The sequence below is a fragment of the Protomyctophum bolini genome, assembly GCF_963924005.1.
Source record: "Protomyctophum bolini genome assembly, chromosome: 5".
Classification (NCBI taxonomy): Eukaryota; Metazoa; Chordata; class Actinopteri; order Myctophiformes; family Myctophidae; genus Protomyctophum; species Protomyctophum bolini.
In genome coordinates this window covers 19,054,882-19,079,485 of record NC_137866.1, presented here as the reverse complement: position 1 = coordinate 19,079,485, position 24,604 = coordinate 19,054,882, and the positions used below count along the sequence as shown (strand labels likewise).

The 24,604-nt window shown below is 39.9% G+C and overlaps 1 protein-coding gene across 5 annotated transcripts; it reads left to right on the top strand.

Annotated features, from left to right (window-relative positions):
• Nucleotides 1-78: 78 nt before the first annotated feature.
• tpd52l2b (tpd52 like 2b) lies at nt 79-22,778 on the top strand. Of its 5 annotated transcripts, XM_080764493.1 has the most exons (10): nt 79-299; nt 3,098-3,270; nt 4,231-4,379; nt 5,260-5,319; nt 10,620-10,667; nt 14,116-14,217; nt 15,941-15,967; nt 16,650-16,691; nt 18,158-18,206; nt 18,566-22,778. In XM_080764493.1, the coding sequence occupies exons 1-10, from the start codon at nt 281-283 to the stop codon at nt 18,650-18,652; spliced, it is 756 nt and encodes a 251-aa protein (XP_080620619.1). In that variant the 5' UTR covers nt 79-280; the 3' UTR covers nt 18,653-22,778. The 5 variants fall into 5 exon arrangements, with proteins under 5 accessions (XP_080620619.1, XP_080620621.1, XP_080620620.1 ...); XM_080764495.1 differs by lacking the exon at nt 5,260-5,319; XM_080764494.1 differs by lacking the exon at nt 16,650-16,691.
• The last annotated feature ends 1,826 nt before the right edge of the window (nt 22,779-24,604 follow it).

The window sequence follows — 24,604 nt, the reverse complement described above, 5'->3', positions numbered from 1 at the left end:
TTATTTTGACATTCCCTTCACCGGAAGTATAGGTTTGTAATGACAGTTTACTTGACGGACACAGCTGAGCTGGCTGTTTTGGTTCAGGACAGTCAGGAGGAGTGCTGTTGTTCCAGTCTCTCTCGACGAGTTGGACTCAGTGGGACAAAGCTAACACCAAACTACTAACATTCACATTTAGCGAGTGGAGAACACACCGGCGTAGTTTGTTTATCCACGTTCTGCGTCGTTTAACGTTTAATAAGCTACTAGAGAGCGTTCCACCTGTCATTTCGACGCCATGGATCCCGCCAGTCAAGGTAATTGTTAGCTAAGACAGCTAGTCAGTTAGCCAACGTTAGCTACAAAATGTGGCAGCCAGGCATTGTTGAATTATGACATAACCGGATAGCGTGGTTGTTTGATATTGAGCGGAATGCTTCTGCCTAACGTTAGTTCATATACAACTGTGTGTCGTCGTAGTTTGATTTGTCTGGGGTTGTTGGCTGTTAAATAAGTAACTGACATTTAGTGCAGCAACCAACCAGCAACAAGACCGAGTGCGTGGGCCCGACGCAACAACAGACCGCTTGGAAATGTCAGAGACAATAATTGTTATAGTGGAATATTTGGTGTCAGTCTTAGCTCTGGTCCATACCTCCTGCACTTCAATGCAACGGCAGTAAAGTGCAGGAGGCTATGGACCAGACTGCTATAGTGTCAGTCTCTGTGCCTCAAACGTAGATATTCTATTTTGTTAAAATGTAAGATGTATAAATAAAACATAGGTGGTTCATGTTCATTATACATTTGCATGCTGTCACGTTAAAATGATTCATACCGGTATGTGCAGTGCACACCGTGCCATTCTGATATAATGTATATTTAAGATTGAAGATGAATGTTTGTGAAAGGTATAACCAGTGTGTCATAAAAAATACCTTACGTGTGACCTGAAACTTTATTGAAACTATAATTAAAACACCCAACAAACCCCCCACAACGACCCCTGGAGTCACAGAATTGACTATGTCACCGGATTGGGAAAGGAAGATGACGTATTAGTATATTACCATAAAAAGGCAAATCACATCATGACTAAGCTCTGGTCAGCAGGCAGCTGCTGGACTTAACGTGGGGCGTTTTTTTATTTTTATTTACAGACCATGGCAAGTTGTCATTTCTTGTGGGGCGTGTCTGTTCTGCTTGTAAACAAACGGTGGTGGGTGGCGTTACATTAGGTAACCCGTCTGTGTAGCAGTATTATAATTATGTATCATAGGTCTTAACTAACTTAAACAGATTTAATCAACATTGCTGGATAATTCCCAATTCAGAGTTGATGTCAATTGATTTTCTACTGCTTATCCTTATGGTACCTTAAACAGCATTATTGACTTTGTGTGTGTGTGTGTGTGTGTGTGTGACTGGAAATCTACACTTGACTTGATAGTCGTTATCTACATGACTGGCTAGCTAGTTAAACATATTTACGCTGACAGAAAATCATTTTGTTTTATCATTACACTTTGCTCTTGTCAAAGTTGCAACTGTTCTTGTTTCAAGCTGTTTGTAATGAAGTGAACACTGTATGGAACTAATGGAGGTGCTCTAGACTGGACTTAGTAGCCATGTTTACTTTATTATAGGATACAATAAATAAAGGTAGATGTATGGTTGTCATGGTGGCCTGTGACCTTCATTATATTTTGTTCTGCTGCTTCAGTTGACCCACCGTTAAAGGACTTATTATTTTACTGATAGGAAGTGATGTGTGCTGGCCTGGCCTAATTCAAGTATGACATGAATTGAGTGAATTGGGCCTTGCCTGTCTAGCCCACTTGCTTATCCCAATTTTTCTTATATGCTCATTCGATTGTAAATAATGTTGGGCATATATCTAGTCTCTTAAAACTTTTCCATTGGAGAGAAGTCATTGTGAGTCATTCTTGACAAACTCATGGATCTTTGGGTGTTGGCCTAAACTCAAAAGCCTAGCCTTAATAGTACTAGGTGATGGAATGCTAAATGCTATATGTTTTTGAGTGATGGATTTCGGGAGGTGCAGTTCCAGACTAGCATTCAGAGATTGTGGTATAGTTGTCTGGCTAGGTGAGACTAAGAGGTGGGTTTTTTCCCATGTATATTTGTTGACTAATATACTGTACATGATCCAAGGCACAGAGCTGTGTGTTAGTGTGCCATTATGTCTTCTCTGCCCTACGAAGACTGACAGCAGTAAAACTGTTTGAATGGTGAAGATGAGAAGAAAAATGACCTCATCTGATCTTTGACTCAAATTTGCGGGTGTAGTTGTAGTTGCAGCCTCACCATGATCTGTAACCTTTTAAAACCTGCAAGTTTGTTTGCCTTCCGCGTGGCAGATTCTGTGCTGTACTGTAGCCAAGCCCCAGTCAGGACTCAACCAATCTCATTCTGTCATTGAGACAATGGGCCACTTCTCTCTGTGTCCTTTGTTCTCTTGATGCTGCTCTGTTCCATCCACACTTTAGTTTGTAGTCTATTTAATTTGATCATGCTGAAAGATGAATGAAAATAAACATAATGAAAGTCATCTCATGCCACTCATGTACACTATAATCATCCCATCACTCTGCAGTTTATTTCGGTTGAGTTGGTCCAGGTTAAATCACCTAGTACCTACCTTTTACATTAATCTTCCAGTTCAGTGGAGTGGATTATCATTTTGATTATAATTATGATTTTGCCATCAATATACCAGTTGACTTGAAATACAGTGTAATTTCAGTAATATTTCTCTAATGGAGCCTGTTGTCTTGGATCCGGTTGGGATGTAGTAAATGGTGTGTAATGGAGCAGGGAGACTTTGTGGTCACTGTTGGGGGTTCTCTCCTATCATAGAAACCTATTTGGTTCTGCTAATTGACACTTTACTGTCTCCTCTCCGGATGTCTCCTGCAACACTAGCCTTTCACTTGCCTTGGTTGCTGTGCGTGCAAGTGTATGTGCGAGCATGTGCGTGGCAGTGTGGGTAATCGAACCTGGCTTTTAACATAGACTAATTATACTTTTCTCTTTTTTTATTATTGCTTCCTTCCTTCCCTTTCACCTCTCCCTCTCTGTCCCTCCATCGCAGACATCAACCTGAACTCTCCTAACAAAGCTGTAGATGTGGAGCGTTCAGACAGTCTGACAGACGTGCCTGTGATGATGAGGGAGGAGGGAGGGGCGGTGGGCAACTCCGTCAACCCCCTGCCCCCTGGTCTGTCAGAGGAAGAGGCTGAGGAACTTCACCAAGAACTCATCAAGGTAGGAAACTCCACCGCTCAAGTGGGTTGCCATTTTGCTGCCTGAATATAAGGGATTCTGCATTCCAAATTGGGCTGCACGATTTGGAGATAATATCTGATTTGTGATAAATAATATGATTAAAATAAAGCCTTATTTTAAGGGGCGATTTCAGTGTGATGGTACTGTACATGCTGATGGATCCATTTTCACCATTGCCAACAACTATGTTAAAAAATAAACATTTCTGTGGTATCCAACACTGAACAGTTATTTTGTTTTTCAATATAATATTAATTACACAACATGGCTGCTTTCAATTTAAATTTCTCTTATGGATTCTATTGTCAAATGACACATCAAGAGATAAAACTGAGTAGGACAGTTTGTTGTGATTGCTCGCAACAATTAAACAGAATGTATCTTGTAAGCCGTCTGTCCTAGGATCTTTACTTTATGAAATTTACGAGCAATTCCATCTACAAGTGATCATATCTGTCTGAGCTCTGAGGACATAAATTATGATCGTTATCTACGCCAGAGCTGCTCTGAGTTCATATAATTGCTTGTAGGTACCAGGTAGGTACAGCCTGGGAAAAACACAGTGCAAAACAGACCCATCTGGTTGCATTCCATCAGAAAAAGCACCGGCAGTGTAGTATCTTTAAGGAAGCAAGACGCAACTCTGTTAAAAAGACAAGCATCTGGTGTAGGTTTGCCTTTGAAAACAATGAAAAACAAGCGGGTTAAAAATCTGACACTACACTGGACACATAGCCTGAAGCAGAAGTTTCTGTCGTGCTTGTGAAAAACATCTATTCCGTGGGTGTTTCATTGTGAAAATCCATATAGCAATGTAGTTACAAAAATATGATACATAATGCAGTCAGTCCTAATCCCAAACGTTTATCTACCTCCCTCTGCCAATCTGCCATCATCCCATTTCTTGTTTTGTCTCCCTCCTTCTCAATGACCTCCCAGGTGGAGGAGGAGATCAATACCCTGCGCCAGGTGTTGTCGGCCAAAGAGAAACATGCCACGGAGCTGAAGAGGAAGCTGGGTCTGAGTCCACTTAACGAGCTCAAACAGAACATCAGCAAGAGCTGGCAGGATGTACAGACATCCAACGCGTACGTATTTATCACCACACACTAATACTGTTGATGTGTTTTTTATACTGTATAATGCGTGTCTAGATTGAGAGTTGGATTTAGTTGAATTGGATTCACTGAAACGGACACACTCCCTGTTCTGATGTAGTTAGTTTTTCTTTTTTTCACATTTTATTTCAGTAATTAAGATTACATTTATTATGACAATGTGAATACTAATTTAATAGTAAATTAATGTGTTACCGTGTACTGTGTAACACAAACGGACCAAATGATGGTGAGTTATCGGATGTACCTGCCATTGTGAATGAGTCATCCAATGATGACACATGGATGCTTCTGGGCATTGGGCTGTGCTCTGCAGTTATATCGAATTATAAGGCAATGGCAGACCTGAATAGATCCAAGAGTACGTGGTTGATATTACCAAAGTTGGTGGGTTTGAAGAGGCAGGAAGAGGGGGTATAGGAAACATGACGGGAATAGATTGAGAATAAAAGAAAATGGTTTATGATGCAATGCACAATGCACATACAACGCATCATAAAAGGAATGACCCATTTTTACATGTCAAGAAAATCTAAGCAATTATGATGATTAAAAATGTTTGTGTATATATTTGTATTATGGTACTGTATTGGAGGGCCCATCTGTGGTGTATATACTGTATGGTTTATTATGGAAGGGCCTGACTGATTGCAGTGGAAATGCAATTAACTTCCTGGTAAGATAAATCTGGAATATCGGGGATCACTAAGGACCAGGACATGTTTCCATTGTGAGTGGACTCAGTGGAAGTGATTGTTGTGGGAATGTGTAAACCTGACTACTTCTAAACAAGTGCAGTTTTAATCCTGTATTATCTTCTATCACAACTTTCCTTCGTGTCTGTTTCTAGCTATGCGAAAACCACAGAGAAACTGGGCGAGTGGAATGAGAGAGTTGCCAGTTCTGATTTGTGAGTCTAATGCACCGTTTGCTGCTCGCACAGTACTAATAATGTGTGTGTGTGTGTGTGTGTGTGTGTGTGTGTGTGTGTGTGTGTGTGCACACGCACGCAAGCATCTGTGTGTGCTTTCTGCAGTATTTGCTCTCATACAGCGCTCACTCTTTCTCCCTCACTCGTTACTCGCTCTCTATGTTTACGTAGACTGGTTCTCGCTAGTCTCCACCTCGCTGTCTCCCTCTGCGCTTACGTTCTTTTTTGTGTTTTACCCTCTCCTCTCAAATAAAACACCACTCTCACTGTCAAGCTTTCTAGCTCCTCCTCCTCTCACCCTCACTCCATATTTGAGAACAGCTGTATTATTTCTAACCTGTGGTATTGACCCAGCGTCTCACAGTAGCAGCAGTAGTACTGATCAGGATCATTATCTCAGGATCCTTCTGAGAACCTTCTATAATAGTGATTCTCAACTGGTTCAATACTGGTCAGTAAATGTGTTTCAGTATTCCTCCTAGATCCATCAGTACTTTTAATGCTCTGAGAAGTCAGTCAGTTGCCTAACCATTTATTTACAGTCTGTGTGTCGCATAACCCACCTCCTCTCAATCTGCTGTCCCTTGTGGTCTGCTAAGGTTAATTTATACTTTGTTGCGTGCCAGTGCCGTGCACGGCAAATAGCATGCGTTTGTAGCTCTATTTTCGGTGTGTAACGTGATACGCAACTAATTATAAATCAGTCGTAAGTAAACCGTGGTATTTGATAACCTGGTGTGTAACCCTGTATTTAGCTTGTGTTGCTGTGTTTGGGCCCAGTTCCTTCCCACTTCTTTGTCGTCTTATGATAACGTGGAGGACTGAAGCATAAATGCTACGTTAGCACGTAGCATTCTGGCAGTGCCAGTTTGTGTTTCTATATTTGTTCTGTCTATGGCATGCAGTTATTTCGTTGTATCTTATTCATATCTCTTGTCTGCTGGCAGTGTCTTTTCTCTCTCTCTCCCACTCTCATTCATTTTCACTTTTTCAGCCTTTCTCTGTCCTTCTCTCACCACCTTCACTTTGCTTGTCTCACTCTCATTCCCTCTTCCTCTGTTTCTCTACCTCACATTCTTTCTTGCATACTGTCTGTCTCCTCTCTCTCTTTTAGCTCCACCCACCACAGTGACCACACCCCATCCCATCTCTCTCCTATCGGTTTCTCCAGTTGTTTTATACTTCCTGTTCCAACAGGTCATGTGGCCTCTGGCCATCCAGGCACAGCTGGTGACATCGCCATTTCCACTTCCTCCTGCTCAACCAGCATTCTTCCATACTTTTATCTTTTCAGCACAACCACTTCCTCTGCGTTTATACCCACACAGAGACACCATTGTGTGTGTTGTTGTTTTTTTTTATTCTGTTATGCAATACCGCAGTGAAAAATATCCCTGTAATTTTATGCAGTTGAATAGTATTATTATAGGATTGCAGGAATGGTGACCCTATACTTTTTGCGACGAAGTAACATATTTCCAACTTACTGACAACTCACTGCAACACTTTGTTTAAGCTAAAAGAAATACATAATTTCTGGCGATGCACAAATGAGAGGTTAATTCATTAAATTATACAAAGTCAGAATGCACCACATTCTGACTTTGTATCATTTAATATAGCTGGTTATAAAGAATTAACCTTTCTCATTTATGCATCACCAGAAATTATGTATTTGTTTTTAGCTGAATGAATCCATAAGAGCCAGTATTGGGAACTGGGCAGTATGAAGTGTAATGTATTGAATTTTGTCCCTGTGTCCTCTGTGCAGTGGCTGTGTAATCTAAAGCTAATGGAATTTTTCTGGATGGTTGGTTCAACTTGGTTGCTTCTGTAGCTAACTGTCTACACAAGCTTCTGCAGCTTGACATGGGTGGCATGCAGCTGCACTTTGAATTGGTGTGCTTTCACGCCCACTCGCATCATTCAAGCATATGACACAGACACACAGACACAGACACGCACACACACACACACACACACACACACACACACACACACACACACACACACACACACACACACACACACACAAACAAGCATGCCTGAAATAAAGCACTGCTCATCCCAACACACAATTCTGGCTGCTGCCTGGCGACCAGACAGACTGCCCAGACTTGCTGTTTGAAAGAATGAGTGGGAGGAAGAGAGCAATGGAATGTGAGATGGAGGTAATGGGAGGGAGGGACATACAGGAACAGAAGAGAAGAGAGAGGAACCTCTAGCATGTTTTTGCTTTGTCACATGACGTGCTAAGAGAGTTGGAAGGTGAAGATACACAGATTATGCATTTCATAAAGTTTTAGAAACGTTAACGGAGAAGGAGCACATATTTACAAAGTGCACACCTATGTGTGTGTGCAGTCTACACACACACACACACACACACACACACACACACACACACACACACACACACACACACGCTTTGTGGAGTCTATAATGTAAAGCTGTCTCCAGAGACAGCAAGACTTTTGTGTTCAGACACTGGGTCACAGTTAGGTGCCAACATCATACATGGATCCTGTTATATGGTAAATATACCATGGAAATGGTGGACACGCACACACAGGAAGGATAAGAAGTACATGTTTGTGGCTAGGAGCTTGAGAAACACTGCGGTATGTGCAGACAGGCACATTCTGTAGCCTTTGGCCTTTGAGCAAGCATGAACAGAGACAAAGTATCATGTGATGATGCTATACAGAATTACACACAAAGGGACAATAAGATAAGGAGTAGGTTGAGAGATATATGAAACCAGAGGGAAAGATAATAACATATTGAGTAGGTTGACTTGGACCCTATAGGTTGGGTCCAATAGGGTCCTATTGGACCTCAGACGGATAACTATTTACCGTACATGGTCAGACTTAAGTTAAGGCTATTTTACAGTGTGCATTCATAGAGAAGGTCGCTACAGTAGGTCAGTGTAGCAGACTACAGAACAGGAGAAAAGCTAGTAACTTGAAGTGTGCCATGTGGCAAAGCTGGTACAGATAGAAAGATGCACAGCATACATAACTATCACACACACACACACACACACACACACACACACACACACACACACACACACACACTCTTGTAACATGTTCCTCAACAAATATTTTTAGCTTTCACTCAATACAGGCAGACATATAAAGCTACTACAGACATGCACTGAAATACAGTAGAAGGCATACAGGCAGTCTCTCAGTCAATGTTCAACGTGACAGTGAGTGTGTCTCAGTGATGACTTTGGTTTGTACAGTAAGAGGCATTATGCTGCTGTAAATCCACTACAATAACCAGTCCTGTGTGAGTCAACATACAGGGACAGCAGTGTCTGATTATAGCACAAGTCAAGCAGATCTGCGGCTGCGCACAGCAAATGGGATGTTGAAATGTCGGTCAAAAATGTTCATTCGCGAAAAATAAGTATTTAATTGCTTAATTTTAAAGTACATTTAATGGGAGTTTTTTGTTTGTGGCTTTTGCCTTTAATCTATATTTTTTATGGAGGGACAGACAGTAGGCTGACAGGAAATGGGGAGAGAGATGGGGGGGTGACATGCAGTAAAGGCCGTCGGGATCGGGAGTCGAACCCGCTGCCAGATTGGATTGCCAGCCAAGGTGCCTGGACCGCTGAGCCACGGCCCAGGCCTTAAAGTACATTTATTTAGGAACACCTATTAAACTGCAGATTCCTGCAGACTACTGGCACCTCCTGGCATGCAGTTTTTGACTCTCACGCAGGCACATAACAGCACTATCGGCATACCATCTGTGCGCAGTGTGTACTTGGCGTGCACACAGCTACTTTACTACCGTCATCTGACCCGGTTGATATCCCGAATGATAGTCTGTAGGACAACTCAATTTGATGTGTAGGGGCCTTAAACCCCTGTGTGTGTGTGTGTGTGTGTGTGCGCGCGCATGAGCGCGCATGAGCTTGCTTACTGACCAATCAGTTATCTGCTGCTAGATCCATTCATGTGTTTTGCAGTGTGACCTTCTACACTGGTCTGCTTTTTTCTAAGGTGTTTCCTTGTCTCTTGGAGCCAACACATTTCCATGGGTTTAATTTAGCTGAGAATTAAATTGTTTTGCCATATCTCTTTGATGTAATAATGGCATTTACATTTTTAAACCAGAAAGGGATGCAGCTGTCCAACCTGAGGAAACAAAATTAAATATGAAAATAACTCAGCCGTTCATGGATTGGGAAAATATTCAGGTATATATTCATCTTATAAACCAACTCTGAGCTCCAAATAACAGCCCCGTTCCCTTGACAGAACTGGAGCAGAGCTTGACCTGTTGCAACAAACCGAACTCGTAACTCATTTTATTCTAAATCATTTACACAGTACTAGCAAACACTGTCCTCAAATTGTTTCCAAAGTTTCTACGGCTATTGACTTGCCTATGTCTCAAAAGGATCACACCTGGTAAGAATGAGTCTGTAATAAATAAGTGATTATAGTTAAGATTTTGGGACCTATATATTGAAAGTGGAATGTAAATATAAAAGCTGACAGTTTTCATATAGCAATTATTTCATACAGAATTGCAGTGACAAACTAAGTCATGTTCTTCCCATAGAAGTGACATGGACCTGATAAGAGGCTCAGCATCTTAGACTTGATTATTTTCAAGCTAAGTTGGTTTTGTAATTTCAGCCTCCATAGTACATACAGTGGTCAGCAGTTCTCTAGCTAAGGCAGTTTATTTTACTCTATTATTTTCTGAAGAGTGAATAGTTTACCTGCATTTTCTTGGCTGTTTTGATTTTCTTTTTAATATTGTACAATAACGGTTCACAGCACTTTGTTATAGGAAAAGATACGTGCCTTTTAAATGTACAGCTGCTTCACGGAGTGTTATTCTGATGAAAATGTTCCTCCCACCATCTTGTGTGTGTGTGTGTGTGTGTGTGTGTGTGTGTGTGTGTGTGTGTGTGTGTGTGTGTGTGTGTGTGTGTGTGTGTGTGTGTGTGTGTGTGTGTGTGTGTGTGTGTGTGTGTGTGTGTGTGTGTGTGTGTGTGTGTGTGTGTGTGTGTGATGACAAATCAGACATCAGAAGTGCCACAGTTCACAGCGCTTGCACTCGAGAAAGAAAAAACTGTAGTTTGTATGAGAATACCAAGTAACTACTTTTTCTGTCCATTGTAAGAGCACAGGTTTGGCTGTCTTCAACCCTGTACAGTTCTGTTGAATTGCATGCATGGTGTTGTGTGCGTGTGTGTCTGTCATTTCCCTGAACATTGTGTGACGATCCTACTGTTGTGTCCATAGATATCTGTCTGCTTCAGCCACTTTGGACGACATTGCCCAGTCTGAAGCGTGAGTTCACACCTTTCACTTTTATGTTCCTGTGTGTCATCCGTCACTGTTCCGCTGCGTTGTACTGGCTCAGCTCGGCTTGACTCTACTCGCTTCGTTCTCCACTGCATGGTGCTGGCTCAGCTCCACATCACTAGGCCTGGCACAATTGTTACATGTCGCCTAATCGCAATTAATTTGAGATAATTGCACTTATCTTTTGCATAATAGTCATAATACAGTATGTTAAAATGTTATTATTAAAAAAAAGGAAAGAAAAGTGGCAGATCTACATGCTCACGATGCGATGCATTTTGAGCTTGTAGGTCGGCTATTTTCAATATTAATATTAGTTTTTAAGTATAAAGTAATTAAATAAGTGTTATTTGTCATATATGCCATGTGCAAGATATGAAAGGCAAACAAAGTTTAATTAATAAATGTCCCAATAATGTTCAATTACAGAAACAATTACATTTTTAATCGCAATTATTTGTGTGACAATTAATCGTAAATGGTGAAATAAATAGTAATTATGTAAAATAATAGTAATGTCATAATTGTGACACTACTGCTTTACAACTGCAAAAAATATATCACCCCCTCAGTTTAGCTGGTTGTCACAGCAAGTACATCGACCCCAGATTGCTAAACAAAGCTATTGCTAACATTTCTATCTGGAAAGTATTGTTCATTTTAGCTGTACAGTCCAGCAAAAAGTTTTTCTCTTTTAGCAGCTTCTATGCAGTGTAGTTGTGGTAGTATGGTAGTCCATTGTGATGCAATCACGCCAGTGACAGTTTTGTCTGGTCATTTTGACTAATGGAAAACCAAAAGTAGAGTAGAGCTAAATTGAGCCGGTTCCATGCTGTGGAAAAGCGCCAATAGATGCAGTAAGGTTTCTTTCATTCTTTTGAGCTTTTTTTGTTGGCAAATTAAGATCCTTTTGGGCATGGGCTGGTGGTGGCATAGCGTCCCTACACATACTGGTCAGTTCCATCTTTAAAATGGAATAAGAGTTAATATTTCTATATGTGCATCCCAGCAGGTATAGTAGGAATCATTATAGCAAGCTTAATCTAAGGCCATGAATTCCATGAAAGGTCAAATTCAGACTTTGTTGAATTTGTCTTCACCTGCCACTTTTCCAGGTGGACCTGTCCACCCTGTATGTAGTTTCATAAATTGGTATACGTTTTCTTCCTTGTAATGCCTGGTTGTCGACGCCCATTGTATACAGTAGAACTACTACTGACAGAGAACGTCCAGAGTGTAGGGCTACCGTAGGATGATGGAGATAATTTTTTTATTTAATTCTTGTTATTCATTTAGTGCTTAATTTATACTCAAGAAATAGCAGATCTACAAGCTCACAATGCATCATGATAATGCGTTGTGAGTCTGTGACCCGGGTAGATAGGCTATTTTCCACGCTACACCGGAGCACAGTGAAGTATAAATTTGACTTGTTTTGATTTTGATTTGATTGTTTTGGTGCCAGTGGAATGTTTACTCACCACCACAATCACTCTTCCTGTTTCCATCTGTGAAACTAACACACTGTCGAATTTAATTCTCAGGGTTAAATTGACACTCAAAATCTTACACTTGTAATGTATATTTTGATCCATAGATCATTAATCACAAGTCTCCCCCTCCTCCCTTTGTTTGCACTGCTTTCATGTGTTTATTATCTGCACTTGTGTGTTTTGTCTGTCTTGTTTGTAGGCTATGGGTAACCACTGAGATTGATTTTCTTCTTTATTTTTAACTTCAGATCATGAAGTCAATTGTCTGCTATGTTTTGTGTCTGTGAACTAAAGAAGACACTGATTTAGTTACCGGTATGTACTGTATACCGGTAGTAGCCTACATACCATAAACAGAGAACAGGCTGGTTTCACTAGCTGTTTGTCAAGTTGTCTTGCAAGTATTTCCATAATCCAGATGTCTGTTGGTGGTGTTTGCAAACTGTGCATTATGCTCTGTGTATTTGTGTGTGTGTATTTGTATGTGTGCCTGGGTATCTGTATTTGCAGATCCAGTGTGACTACCATACTTTGTGCCACACCTGTTGACCTTGCTAATCTACACTAACATGTGACTTCTTGTTGATTGGCAGAAATCAACATTCCGTTCCCAATGTCTTGGCTCTGAATTTAGGCAACATGGAGACAATGTCCATTCTGTCAGCAAGGACGGGGTTTGGTCTTAATTGTGATGTGTTCCTTAAAACTCACCTTGTGTGTGTTTTTCATCTATTGTGAAACAGACCTCTGTAGCTTTTACAATCGTTAAACAAACCATAGCCTCCTGCAATCCACCACACCCATGCTGCTGGTACATGGTAAAGGCACTGGTTTTGCTGGACTGGTAGGTGTGAACCACACAGCTCTTAACTCCTTTCAAGGACCCCACCTTGATACATTCCCTTGTGTTAAGGGCCAGGGCATACAGGAAATATGTTGAAGCAGGGTGGATGAGCAAATCTGTCTGTACTCTACTTGGTTATGGGCCTTTTTATATTGTCCTTCCCTTGTTGTTTCTGACCCATTTGATTTACCAATAACAGTAGAATACAGTATTCTCTATTTTCCTCATGTCCTACCTATCTACCTTCAACTATTAGACCTTATGTCTAGTAGTTCTATTATGCAGAAGCTTAGTAGTGTAGTAATAGTCTAATATTGTTTCTTGCAAGTAAGTTATAAAGTTGTGTAATAAACAATAGCTACTGCTCTGGAGCTTATGTTGCACTAATGCACTTTCTTTTCTCGTGGTTAGAAGAAACCCTATTTTGAACTGGAGCCTGGATTTATCTGGTTTCAGTTGGCTTGATAGAGCAACGTGGAATGTTCCAGTTTGGAATTTCTCCAATATGTTGAAGTTCCAAATTGGAATGTCTCACTTCTGTACCAGCTGATCCAGCTAATCAAGATTCTTCCTGTTTCTGTGAAATTAACTGCAAAATATATTCTATAAAGATACTATACTCTACTATACTATACTAAATTAATTATCTCACACAATTGGGATGCACTATCATATAAAAGAAAGAAAGATATATTGTAGAAGTCTTGTTGATTGGACAGCTAGTTCTGAAGTTTGTTCTTTGTGCTTTGATTGATCCGTACCTGTACTAATGTGTTAACGCTGCTTTGTCTCTGTGCCCATGTGAATACTAACCAGCTGAATGCAGGGTGTCTTGGCTTGGGGAAGCGGCATTGTTCAGTGTTTGAATGACTTAATTTACACTCTCTTCTCCCCTTCTGTCTTCCCTTCTACCATTCATCTGTCTTTCTTCTCACTCTCTACCCCATCCCTTCTCCTGTCCCCTATTCTTCTGACGTTTTTTCTTGCTCTCCCCTGATCTTTCTGCCGTCTTTCCATTTTTGTTCGTAACCCCTCATTTCTCTTCTCCCTTTGCCATCCCTTTCTTCCCCATCTCTCTCTCTCTCCGTCTCTCTAGATATAAGAAGACTTCAGAGACATTGTCTCAGGCAGGTCAGAAGACCAGTGCAGCTCTCTCCACTGTGGGCACAGCCATCACCAGGAGACTGGGAGACATGAGGTAACGCTGCAACACACGGTGTGTGGGCTGAGGGCTGCCTCTTAACACTGACTAGGGATCGGTTTCCTGTAACCAATGGAGGCTGTTACTCACAAACATAAAAACATTGCAGCATCCCTCTACATTCCGGTTCTAGATACAACCTACCGATACAATTATTTCCATCCCGATACCCATATCTTGCATACCCGGTCGATACTGAGTACATATCCAATACCCGTGTCTACTTTTAAAAAATCACACACGTGTAAAGTGAGGGGCGCTCTTATCATCGACAAAATTGTTCATTCATTCTCAATGGCATTCTAATGTTTGTGTAGTACAAAATTTGAGCACACACCAAAAGCTGGACATAGGAGGGGCAAGTGCCCCTCAAATCACACCTGTGTGAAGTGAGGGGCGATCTTTTTTTTGCGTCCTCACCTTCGTCTTCAATGTTTGTGTTACGCAATGTTTGTGTTTACACGAACACTCAAAATTGTCCATTCATTGTCAATGGGATTTAATGTTTGTGTAGCTATCGCCCCTCAAAAAAGACAGTGGTTGCTAGAGTTCATTGAGGGGGTTCCAAATGGACCATTATAGGACTGCAACACTGAGAGTGTGTCAGTGCCATTTGTACACCGTTATGGTGGTCCTTTGAGAGACACTGATCTAGGAATAAATACATATTCCATTAATAGTAGAGTTAGAAACCTGAAAAATAACATAATGTACATAGTACAGTAATTTCAAACCAGTTAGTGCAACATCAACTGAATCGTTCAAAAATAATTGATTACTGTAAATGCAATCTCATCATGTGATAAATTGTATCGGATCGTCATAGAATGGCATACCACTCGATACAGATACCAGTATTTTAGGCATTATCCAATACTGGTATCGGTATCGGATACCAGTATCGGTATAAATCTATACAATTCTGAAACTAATCCCAGACCAGTATGTATGGCAACATCAGCCTCCTAGACCTTGTTGAAACTTGTTAGTTGTAGAGATGAAACGCATGCCGTCTTGATAAATGGTTCAGTTTTATTTTCATACTTTAAGATACAGTATCTCTAATGAGAGTGTAAATGCTTAGGACCATTTGGGTGCATTCACACTAAAATAACTGTAAAGTACGACTGAATTAAGTCTTGTAAAATAGTTGAACCATTCCTGCAGACATATTTGTACTAACATTAATTGATGCTGGTGTACATCTTAACCCCTTTATCAAGTGTTTGTATTGGCCCTGAGACGTGCACGGTGGTAGAGGTGTAGAACTAAACCTTAACCATACCAGCTCCATCACATCTTTAACTCATCTACACTTTACATTTGTCTGCTCTGTCATATACTCAACTTTACACACAAATGTTTGTGGGTGTGTTTGTGTGCGTGTGTGGGTGTAATGTGTGTAATTTCCATCCTAAATGTTTCTTTAATCAGGTTTATTTACGTACTGCATCCCCAACATGCATGCATGCATGCCCTCCCTCCCTCCCATTCATCTACGTATCTATCATCCATCAAACCTTGCATCCTTTAGATTTCCCCTTAGAGACTGTAGTCAATACTAGTCATATCATTTCCCAGCATTGTCCGATTCAAGGTGTGTTACCACTTACCGGTAGTAGTCTGACAAGTAGTAGTGGTTTAATGTTACTGCTTCTACCTCACCCTGTCTTGTTTTTTTTGTTTTGTTTTTTAATGGCGGCCATGGTTGTGTCGACAGAGCGCTGCCTTTCTCTAACTCGTTTGGGTAAGACTAACAAGTCACATCAACAACAATTTAGAGTTTCATCACATCAAAGTCTTTGAGGTTAAGCTCTGTTTTAAAACCTTCTGCCATACTTCTCTGTGTGGAGACCTTGAGTCCTAAAGGTACTGTAAGTAATAAGTCTTTGCTAAAATGGAACTGGAACTGGAACACTAGCTGACAAATGGGGGCTCTCCTGACTGTATGAAACTGGCTGCTACCCATCTGAAGGCTGGAGAGACGCGGAGACCCCTATTACTGAACAAACTATTGCAATGATTACTATTAGAATATAGAGAGCATTAATTAAAAATGAAAAAATTACAATAATCACTTACAGTACCTTTTTTATCCATATGTGGAGAACTTCCCTAGTATATTCAAGTTTGGTAATGGTTTATTGTGTTTTGCATGTCTTCCCAAATTCCCATTTTTTAAAAAGACTTAATTTGTTTTATTTATTTCTTTATAACAGATTCATATGTAAAGCATTTTGGTTGTTATTAATGAATGGATGAGAAAGTAAGCCATTTTGGGCAATCTTGCTTTTTGTGTCTCTCTCTGTCTGGTATACTGGTTTGTCTGCACCAGTGGGCTCTATTGTGTGTGCGTGTTAACCTCTGCTTCCCTTCTTCTTTAACACGTGCACTTCTGTGTCCCTTCTTCCTTAATGCTTACAAAGTAGCAACTATTCCATCCGCCACTCCATAAGTATGCCTGCTATGAGGTAAAGTAACACATGCATACTACTGACACTGCTGCTTTAACACAACTATACATGTTCAGATTCAGAACATGTTTATCTTATGGAGCCGTACCTCTTTTCCATAGACTACACACAGTGGGCTCTATTTTCGTCCATGCTAAACCCCTTATTCCTAAACTACTTTGCCTTTTTTTACCATTTATGAAAAGCAATCTACAAGCTCACAACGTGTTCGATGTAGATTGTCTGTTTTAACCATTCAAAAATGTTTTTCAAAATGGCAAAATGTCTAAAATGTTTAAACAGTTTAAAAGTGGGGACCCCACCAAACTATTTGACCCCCCTGGGGGTCCCGACCCTCAAATTGAGAACTACTTCTCTACAGAAACAAGGCACAATATAATTTTCTTTACCTTGCCTCCTACCTTCCTGACTGAAGTGGGTCTCCATCTGGGAGTCTGGATTCACCGAATCGAATCCAGTTTCATTTGTACAGCCCATTTCATACATGGGGCATAACTTTGTGCTTTACAACAATGCAATCAAAATACAAGTGCATAATACACAAGCAGTTGGTTGTACAGTACAGGCCTCACATTACAAAACAAACACACACCCATAGCCCATACTGTAGTTTCACCTTCTTTAAAAGTGTACAGTGTAAACATGGAAGAATTGTTGCTATTCTCAATACAGTATAGTCGCATATTAATGTTGTTCTGCATTATTCTGTAACACTGAATAATAAAAAACAAGCAGTGCAGTGCTCTGAATACAACTACTGAATGGGAATTATTTACATTTTCATGACTGATGAAGACCGCAAGGTCGAAACGTTAGTCTTTGTATACTTAAGCACCTAATAAAAGGCTCTAAATGTCCGTGCTGCTCCAGTCTCCTCCTTCTGGGAATTTTTTACCTTACCTCTGTAATTACCTAATCTTACTGATGCCTTTATACATGTTGTTTCCGTTTCCATTGGGGAATGTACTTGGAGGCAGCTGATGCCATACAATGGCGCTAACTGCATGCCATACTGTAGGTGTCAAGTAGCTTGGGGAAATAAGGAACTTTTTGCAACAAAGGTGTTGTGGGAGTGCAGTGCGACATCTAGTGGCTGAATGTTGTCTATAACACCTTCATGCTGATACATATTGTGTAGATTGCAGCAATATATAATACATATTTATTTATATGCACATATGTAGTTACATTAAAATAATGTAGAACATGGCACAGGTTTTCTACAAGAACCATTCTTTTCTGTTGGTAATCAAGTTGGTATTTTTTTTTCTTTTTTTTTGCGATAATCAACAGTGAGCTGAATTAGTTTTAATTACCACATAACACAACTGTTGCTACTTGATCAACGTTTCTCTGTTAAGCAACACATAACATGCATAGATAAACTCTGACTGTTTCAGTGATTGTAACACTGTAACTCATTGATAACCGTTGTGTTTATCACTGTGGCGTGTATGTAACAGGAACTCCTCCACCTTCAAGTCATTTGAGGACAAAATGGGGAACCTCAAGGTGAGAGACACTCAACTAGACTGTTCCAGTTAATTTAAATAATTTAACTGCAACAGTCATGTTATCATATCAACAATATACCAGAATGTTGCTGCCTTGATAACATGACTGTTCCAGTTCACTGTAGCAGGGCTTGAGTTGCCATGGGGTACATTCTAAAAAGTATCCTATCCCATGGCAATGTCGATGTATGAAAAAAGTTATATTTAAAAAAAAAAGGACCTGTATTATGTACATATGTACATAATTGTGTTTAGTGCAAAGGAAATGTTCTGTCCTACGTCCTATTATCTTCTTGTCCATAATTAACAAACTGATCATCCTCTCTCTCCTCTCTGTTCCTCTAAACGTGTCTTCAGTACAAGGTTGTAGGAGCCAAAGGGAACGGAGAGGCCATGGGCTCTCCCACCGATGCCAACCCCACTCAGGACAATGCACCTTTCTGAACACACCAGCCCTCCTCTTCATCCACTACCTGCTCCCTAACTCCTTCCTCACGACCCGAGACTGAACCGACATCGCCTCACTGAATCAACCCTGATCCCTTGACCCTGCTCCTCGATGACCTGTCACCAATCAAATTACCGGTCACCCAAGGTCTATGCCTATGGCATTATGTGCTCAAGCCACGATTGGTGGACGTTTAGGACGATCTGGTTGGTTGACGTGGTGGTGGTCTATTGGATGAGCATCTCTTGGTTGTTTCTAAATAAGAATCCAGACTTCTGCTGGTTATGAAAGCCGTGAAAAGTTCTAACTAGTTCTTAAGGAAAGATAATTGTTACGTCATCACTGTTCTCCCAACCATAATAGTTTATAGACCATAACTGCCTACCCACCACCGCATCACTTCCTGCATCCATTTTCTCTGCCAACCTCATCCAGCCCTTGTCCAATTAGACCACGCTTTGACTGAGTGATCCTTCTGTGTGCCTTTTTTTTAAAACCAGGTTGTTACTGTTAAGGAAAATTATGTTTCCTGGTTGAACAGAGGCATTGAATGATAGATTTGTCTTTTCTACTGGTCTTTGTTGGCCAATGTTGAAAAGTTATCTGAAGCTGAACATGGATAAATAACATCGCTAGCACTTCTCTAAGTCAAGCAAGCTTCATTCAACACCATTGGCATCATCTATTGGCTAGAATATTTACTATTTGACTGGTGGTGTGAATGCAGAATGACTTGTACTGTATACTGCTCTGCAAATCCAAAGAAAATCTCCATTGAGTACTGGAAAAAGAACACCTGGAAGTTTACCTACACTGTAAAATCACCAATGTTAATTTAACTCTTGAGCATAACCAAGTCCATTTGGTTACATCTAAACAGTCAAATTAACATGGATTTTAATACTGTGTACTGTTACTATACTGCTAGCATGATAGAAGCATTCATTCACTGATATTAGCTTTTGTTGATGAAACAATGAAAACCTAACCTTTACATGATGAGACATTTAAAACACCCAAACAATCTTCAGTGCTCTTGGTCATTGGAGGTCAGTATAGTTCAGAGGATAGTGGTTTGACTGTGAATTGCCCCCCCCCCCCATCACCACCCACCACCACACATACACACATCTCAGCCCACCAAGGCCTAGTACTGCTTAATGCGTGTTCAATTCATATTATCTCATCTCAACTGTAGAAAATACCAGTCATGCAAATACGACCGAAGTCTCGTGTAACCTTCAAAAAATCTCCACAGGATGTAAAGAGGACAAAAAACGAAATAAGAAAAAACTTAAACCATTTTGTATTATAAACTATTTTACACTGCTTTGCATAATGTTTTTACATAACTTTTATCTATTATGTACAAATTATATAAGAAACTATTACTATATTGTAACTGAGGCTGCTGACTGGTAGAGTAGCAGTCGAACTGGTAGGTTTAACAAGAGGAGATGAAGCAAACTACAAATGTAGAACACACGAAAGGAATCACTGCTATGGGATCAGTATCACATGCATGGATTAGGGGGGTTAAGGTTTTGAAACTCTGGAGATGATCATTTAGATGAAAATATATCTGGTTGTGAAAATACTGGTGTGCGATGAAGTATAATGTAAGCTTCACACAAAATAAGGTGTAGATTTTGACTTGTACTGTAGGTTTGTCTGCTTTACTGGCCAGTTTACCTATTAACGAACCTCTGTCGAGGTCCTGTTCTAGAGAGAGGCCGGTGTTTCTTTTAATATACCAACATTATGGCCAGGCAGGGTACTTTCTTTCCTGTGAATCCTTTTCCAGTTCATTGTCTGAGGGCACCTTGTGAAAGTGAACTGATTAACACTAGTGATAGTCAAAGCAAGGCAAGTGAAGTTCTGTTTTCAACCTGCCGCCTCTATTTTGGGCATGTTATTGTAGGTGAAAATGTTCAAACTTTGAACGATCTAAGAGGCATTAGTAAGTATGTTGACAAGAACAACACCATTTGCATGTCGTGACTAAAGCCAAGAGCACACCTCCATAGTTCAAAAGGGCCATTTTGAATGTGTAGGTTATTTATGCCCTGGTCTAGTCTGATGCCACATACCTTTACCTTTTTGTTGATGCGCAGAACAGGATGTGAGATGATGCTTCTGTCATACATAACACAGTGAGATGTTGCTTCTGTTGTGCATACTACCTGGTGAATGTCAATTACCCACTATGCCACATCCCATTATCTTTTAGTTGGTAGGAAAGGATGTTCCTATTGTTTGTTTTTTTCTTCTTCCTATTCTTTATTCTTTTCTTTTTTTTTTTGTCCTTTTTTCCTTTCCTTGTATTTTTTCTTTCTTCTGTTCCTATTTAAAGTTGACAGGATTGGAGGGAGGGAGGATTGGATGGGTTGGTTTGCTGGCTAGGTTTTGATGTATATACACACACACCATAGTGTTAATTAATCCATGTGTAATTCTGAGTGTACAATTATAATCAATTGGTTACATTTGTACACTAAGAATTAAATTAACTAAGGATTTCACTGTGTCAGGTCGGATACTTGCAACTTGTGCCACACAGCTGAAACTGAGAAAATGTCTTGCTGCCATTTTGAAATATGCCACAACCCCTAAAAACACAAATGCACTCCTATTCACACACAAACATTGTGCAAGGCCAAACAAACTCACCATATGCCAACTATATTATTTTACTCGTTATGTACACTTATCCTGCATCTAAGCAACACACACACACACACACACTGATGTGACAAAGAAACTGAAGTTGAAACTAAAACCGCTGCAAATAGTTTGGTAGCACCGTCACTTTTTTAATGTTCTCAACATGAAGTAGAAGATTGTCTAATAATTGTTTTATTCTCCCCTTGATCCTCTGCTCAGTGTGTAGGGACAGAGCACTCGGTATCTCTGCTTTCTATCTCTGTTTAAAGTTGATGATACATGGGCACCTTTTTCATATTGGAGCTAACGTATGTCGATTAATTAATTGGCCTGGCGTGGACTGGAATTACTAGTAGTCATAATTGTAATAGAGGTCGTATGCAACATTTTGCGGTCATGCTCTTTGTGGCATGGGTGAAAACTTCAAAATAAGTAATTTGTCAAGCAACACTTAATTTGCAATCAAATTTGATTAAGTAAACATTTGCCAAACGTGCACTATATTATTTGTGTGTATACATCTGTATTTGTACAATATATATTAGTGTGTGTGTGTGTATATATTATATATATATGTCTATACCGACAGACACACATGTATGTACGTGTATACATACGTAGATATAGTTATCATAATTCCCCATTCAAATATACTTCAAAGTATTAGCTATGTATCATCGCTTTCCCATGTCCTCTTTTGTGTCTGTATTTGTTGATCATTGTTGCTAGTGAATTATATTCTTATTTTGCTTTCTTTTGCTTATTTTGTTTTCTTAGGCCTCTTCTGTGTGAAGAGTAGTTAGTTTATCATTTATATTTAATTTGCCATTTGTAAAATGTTGCCAATATTTAAGTATCTGTTACAACACTATCTCGGATTCGGTTCCATATCTGAATATTTCACTTTTTGCCATAGCAGGATGGAGAAAGAAAAACGTCTATAACACATACATCACGCGCGTGAGCACACACGAAGATCTACTTATTTTAACACTCAATTGTATCTGGTGTGAGTCTTGACATCAACTTGAGAAAGGCTGTCAAAGAGTATCAGAACATGGCAGATGCCTTAATTGGTTAGGCTTACATATTAAGCAAATGTGTTTGTTAAATAAGTTAATTTGCTTGAGAGGCAAGTCCAATGATCACAAATGATTAACAGATCTTATTAAAAACTACAGATTGAATAAAGGTGCTGGGATTGAATTATTAAAATGGATAATTGTGCTTTTCTTTAGTTTTTTCTTTGAAAAGTGAAATGGCCTGCTTAATGGTAGCCAATGCAGAGGATGACTGGAGACTTAGTCCATATTAGCTTTACTTTAGGTTCCTGAGCATTGCTGGTAATAGAATATGAAAAGGGATCGGATTTGGAAGAATGATGAATTGAAAACGTTTGTTTTGTTTTTGTTTTGTCATAAGTTTGGATATAAATAAAGCATTCCTTTAAATGACTAATTGGTGTGTGGCTTTGATCATTTCTGTTCACCCTTTTTTGTATCAAATGAATCAATAATGCAGCCATTCAATTTAACACATTTTATTTTTAACCTAGGATTAAAGTTTGACCCCTGAGGTCATATATTTGATGTATGAAATACACATTTGGACTTTTTTTCTCCCGTGATGGTCCTATTCAAATTTAACTTCTATCTAATACAGTAGCCTATATGTATATGAAGTTCACATTATGGTCGTTTATACCCTTGGGAGAGATCAGCCGGTGACGAATTTGGCTATGTCCAATTATGAATGTCCATGGAGCCGTTCTTTTACGTCATCCTTAAACCTTAATGGGGAAGTAAGAACTTTCAGGGTTATTGTTACTAGACAGAAATCCACTGTGTTGTGGCTGCATATGCATTTTAACTTGAACTTGGGGGGAGAGGTCAGAGTAACTCCCTCTGGTGGACTACCTATACACTATATCTGAACATCTTTACCACGACACAGTTGAATATTGTGTTGCCAATTCTGTTGTGGTTGCCGTTAAGAATCTGCAGCTTGCTTTTAATATTCTCCAGGATGCCCTGGTTGAGCTAAGACTCGTTTTAAATGCAAGTAAAACTTAATGCATGCTGTTTTCTAGGGCTATGAATTGACTTGGATATTGTACTTATAACTTCTTCAGATGGCTCCACGATTGAGAGGGTCTCTGAATATAAATAGCTTGGCATCTGGCTTGACGATGAACTTTCTTTTCAATTTCATATTGTTGATCTTGTCTCCAAACTAAGACAAAAACTAGGTTTTCTGTATAGCAATAAATTCTGTTTTCCAAATTCCAGTTAAAAAGCTATTATTGAGTCCACTTTCCTCTCGGTCCTGGACTACGGGGACATTATTTATAGGTCTGCTGCTCCTTCACTTTGCTAGACACTATCTACCATCGCACCCTGTAGACTCAAGACACGCTCCATATATGGCCAGTGCATGCGGCCTCGCCCTCAGGCGTCTTACTGGTAGTATTTGTAGTAGATAACAGTAGCACAATTTGAAATTTGCAGAAATATAATGACGTGAAGTCTCTCTGTTTGACTAGGGTTTGACTGGATTGCTGAATTCCTACAATGCCCATAATTGTTTAGTGCACTCCCCCTCCTTGTGGAGAGGGAGGAGGCTTCATGGAGGTGTGACTTTGTAGTGACAGGTTTTTGGTCATGTACATGGTGTCATGACTAAAATATCAAAAAACCAAACATTACTCACATAAAAACCCTCAGGCCTTTGTCTTTGCTCTTTGGCCTGGCAGAGGTCAGCCCAATTAATTTCAACCACACTGTAGCCTGGGACCTGGTAAAACTGGGTAGCTCAAGTAGGAATAATAGAGACTTTATTTACAGAAGACCTGAACACAGGTCACATTACATGGTTTATGGAGGAGTAGTAGAGGAGGAGAAATAAGCAACTAAGGCAAGAATATATGATACTGAAAGAGTGTGGAAGAAGAGTGTTAGATGAAAGTGGAGCAGCTGAAGATATTGGATGACATGACAGTGGGAGAGGAGGCCAGAAAGAAGGTAATAAGGGGTGAAGAGGAATAAGAAGAATTATTGTGGATGAGAAGGCGAAGAATGTGAAGAAATGGGAGTTTATGGTGGCAACATAATCTGAAAGTTAATATTAGCCTATTTCACAAAACAACATTTCACAGAAAATGCAGGCCGGGAGACCAGTGTCAGTGTGTAACGGCTAGCATATGTAAATTATCTATTTGTAGTGGTTGTGCCAACACAGTGCGCCTCCTAGAGTTGGTGCGTACGTATGGTATGCTGTGCTGCATT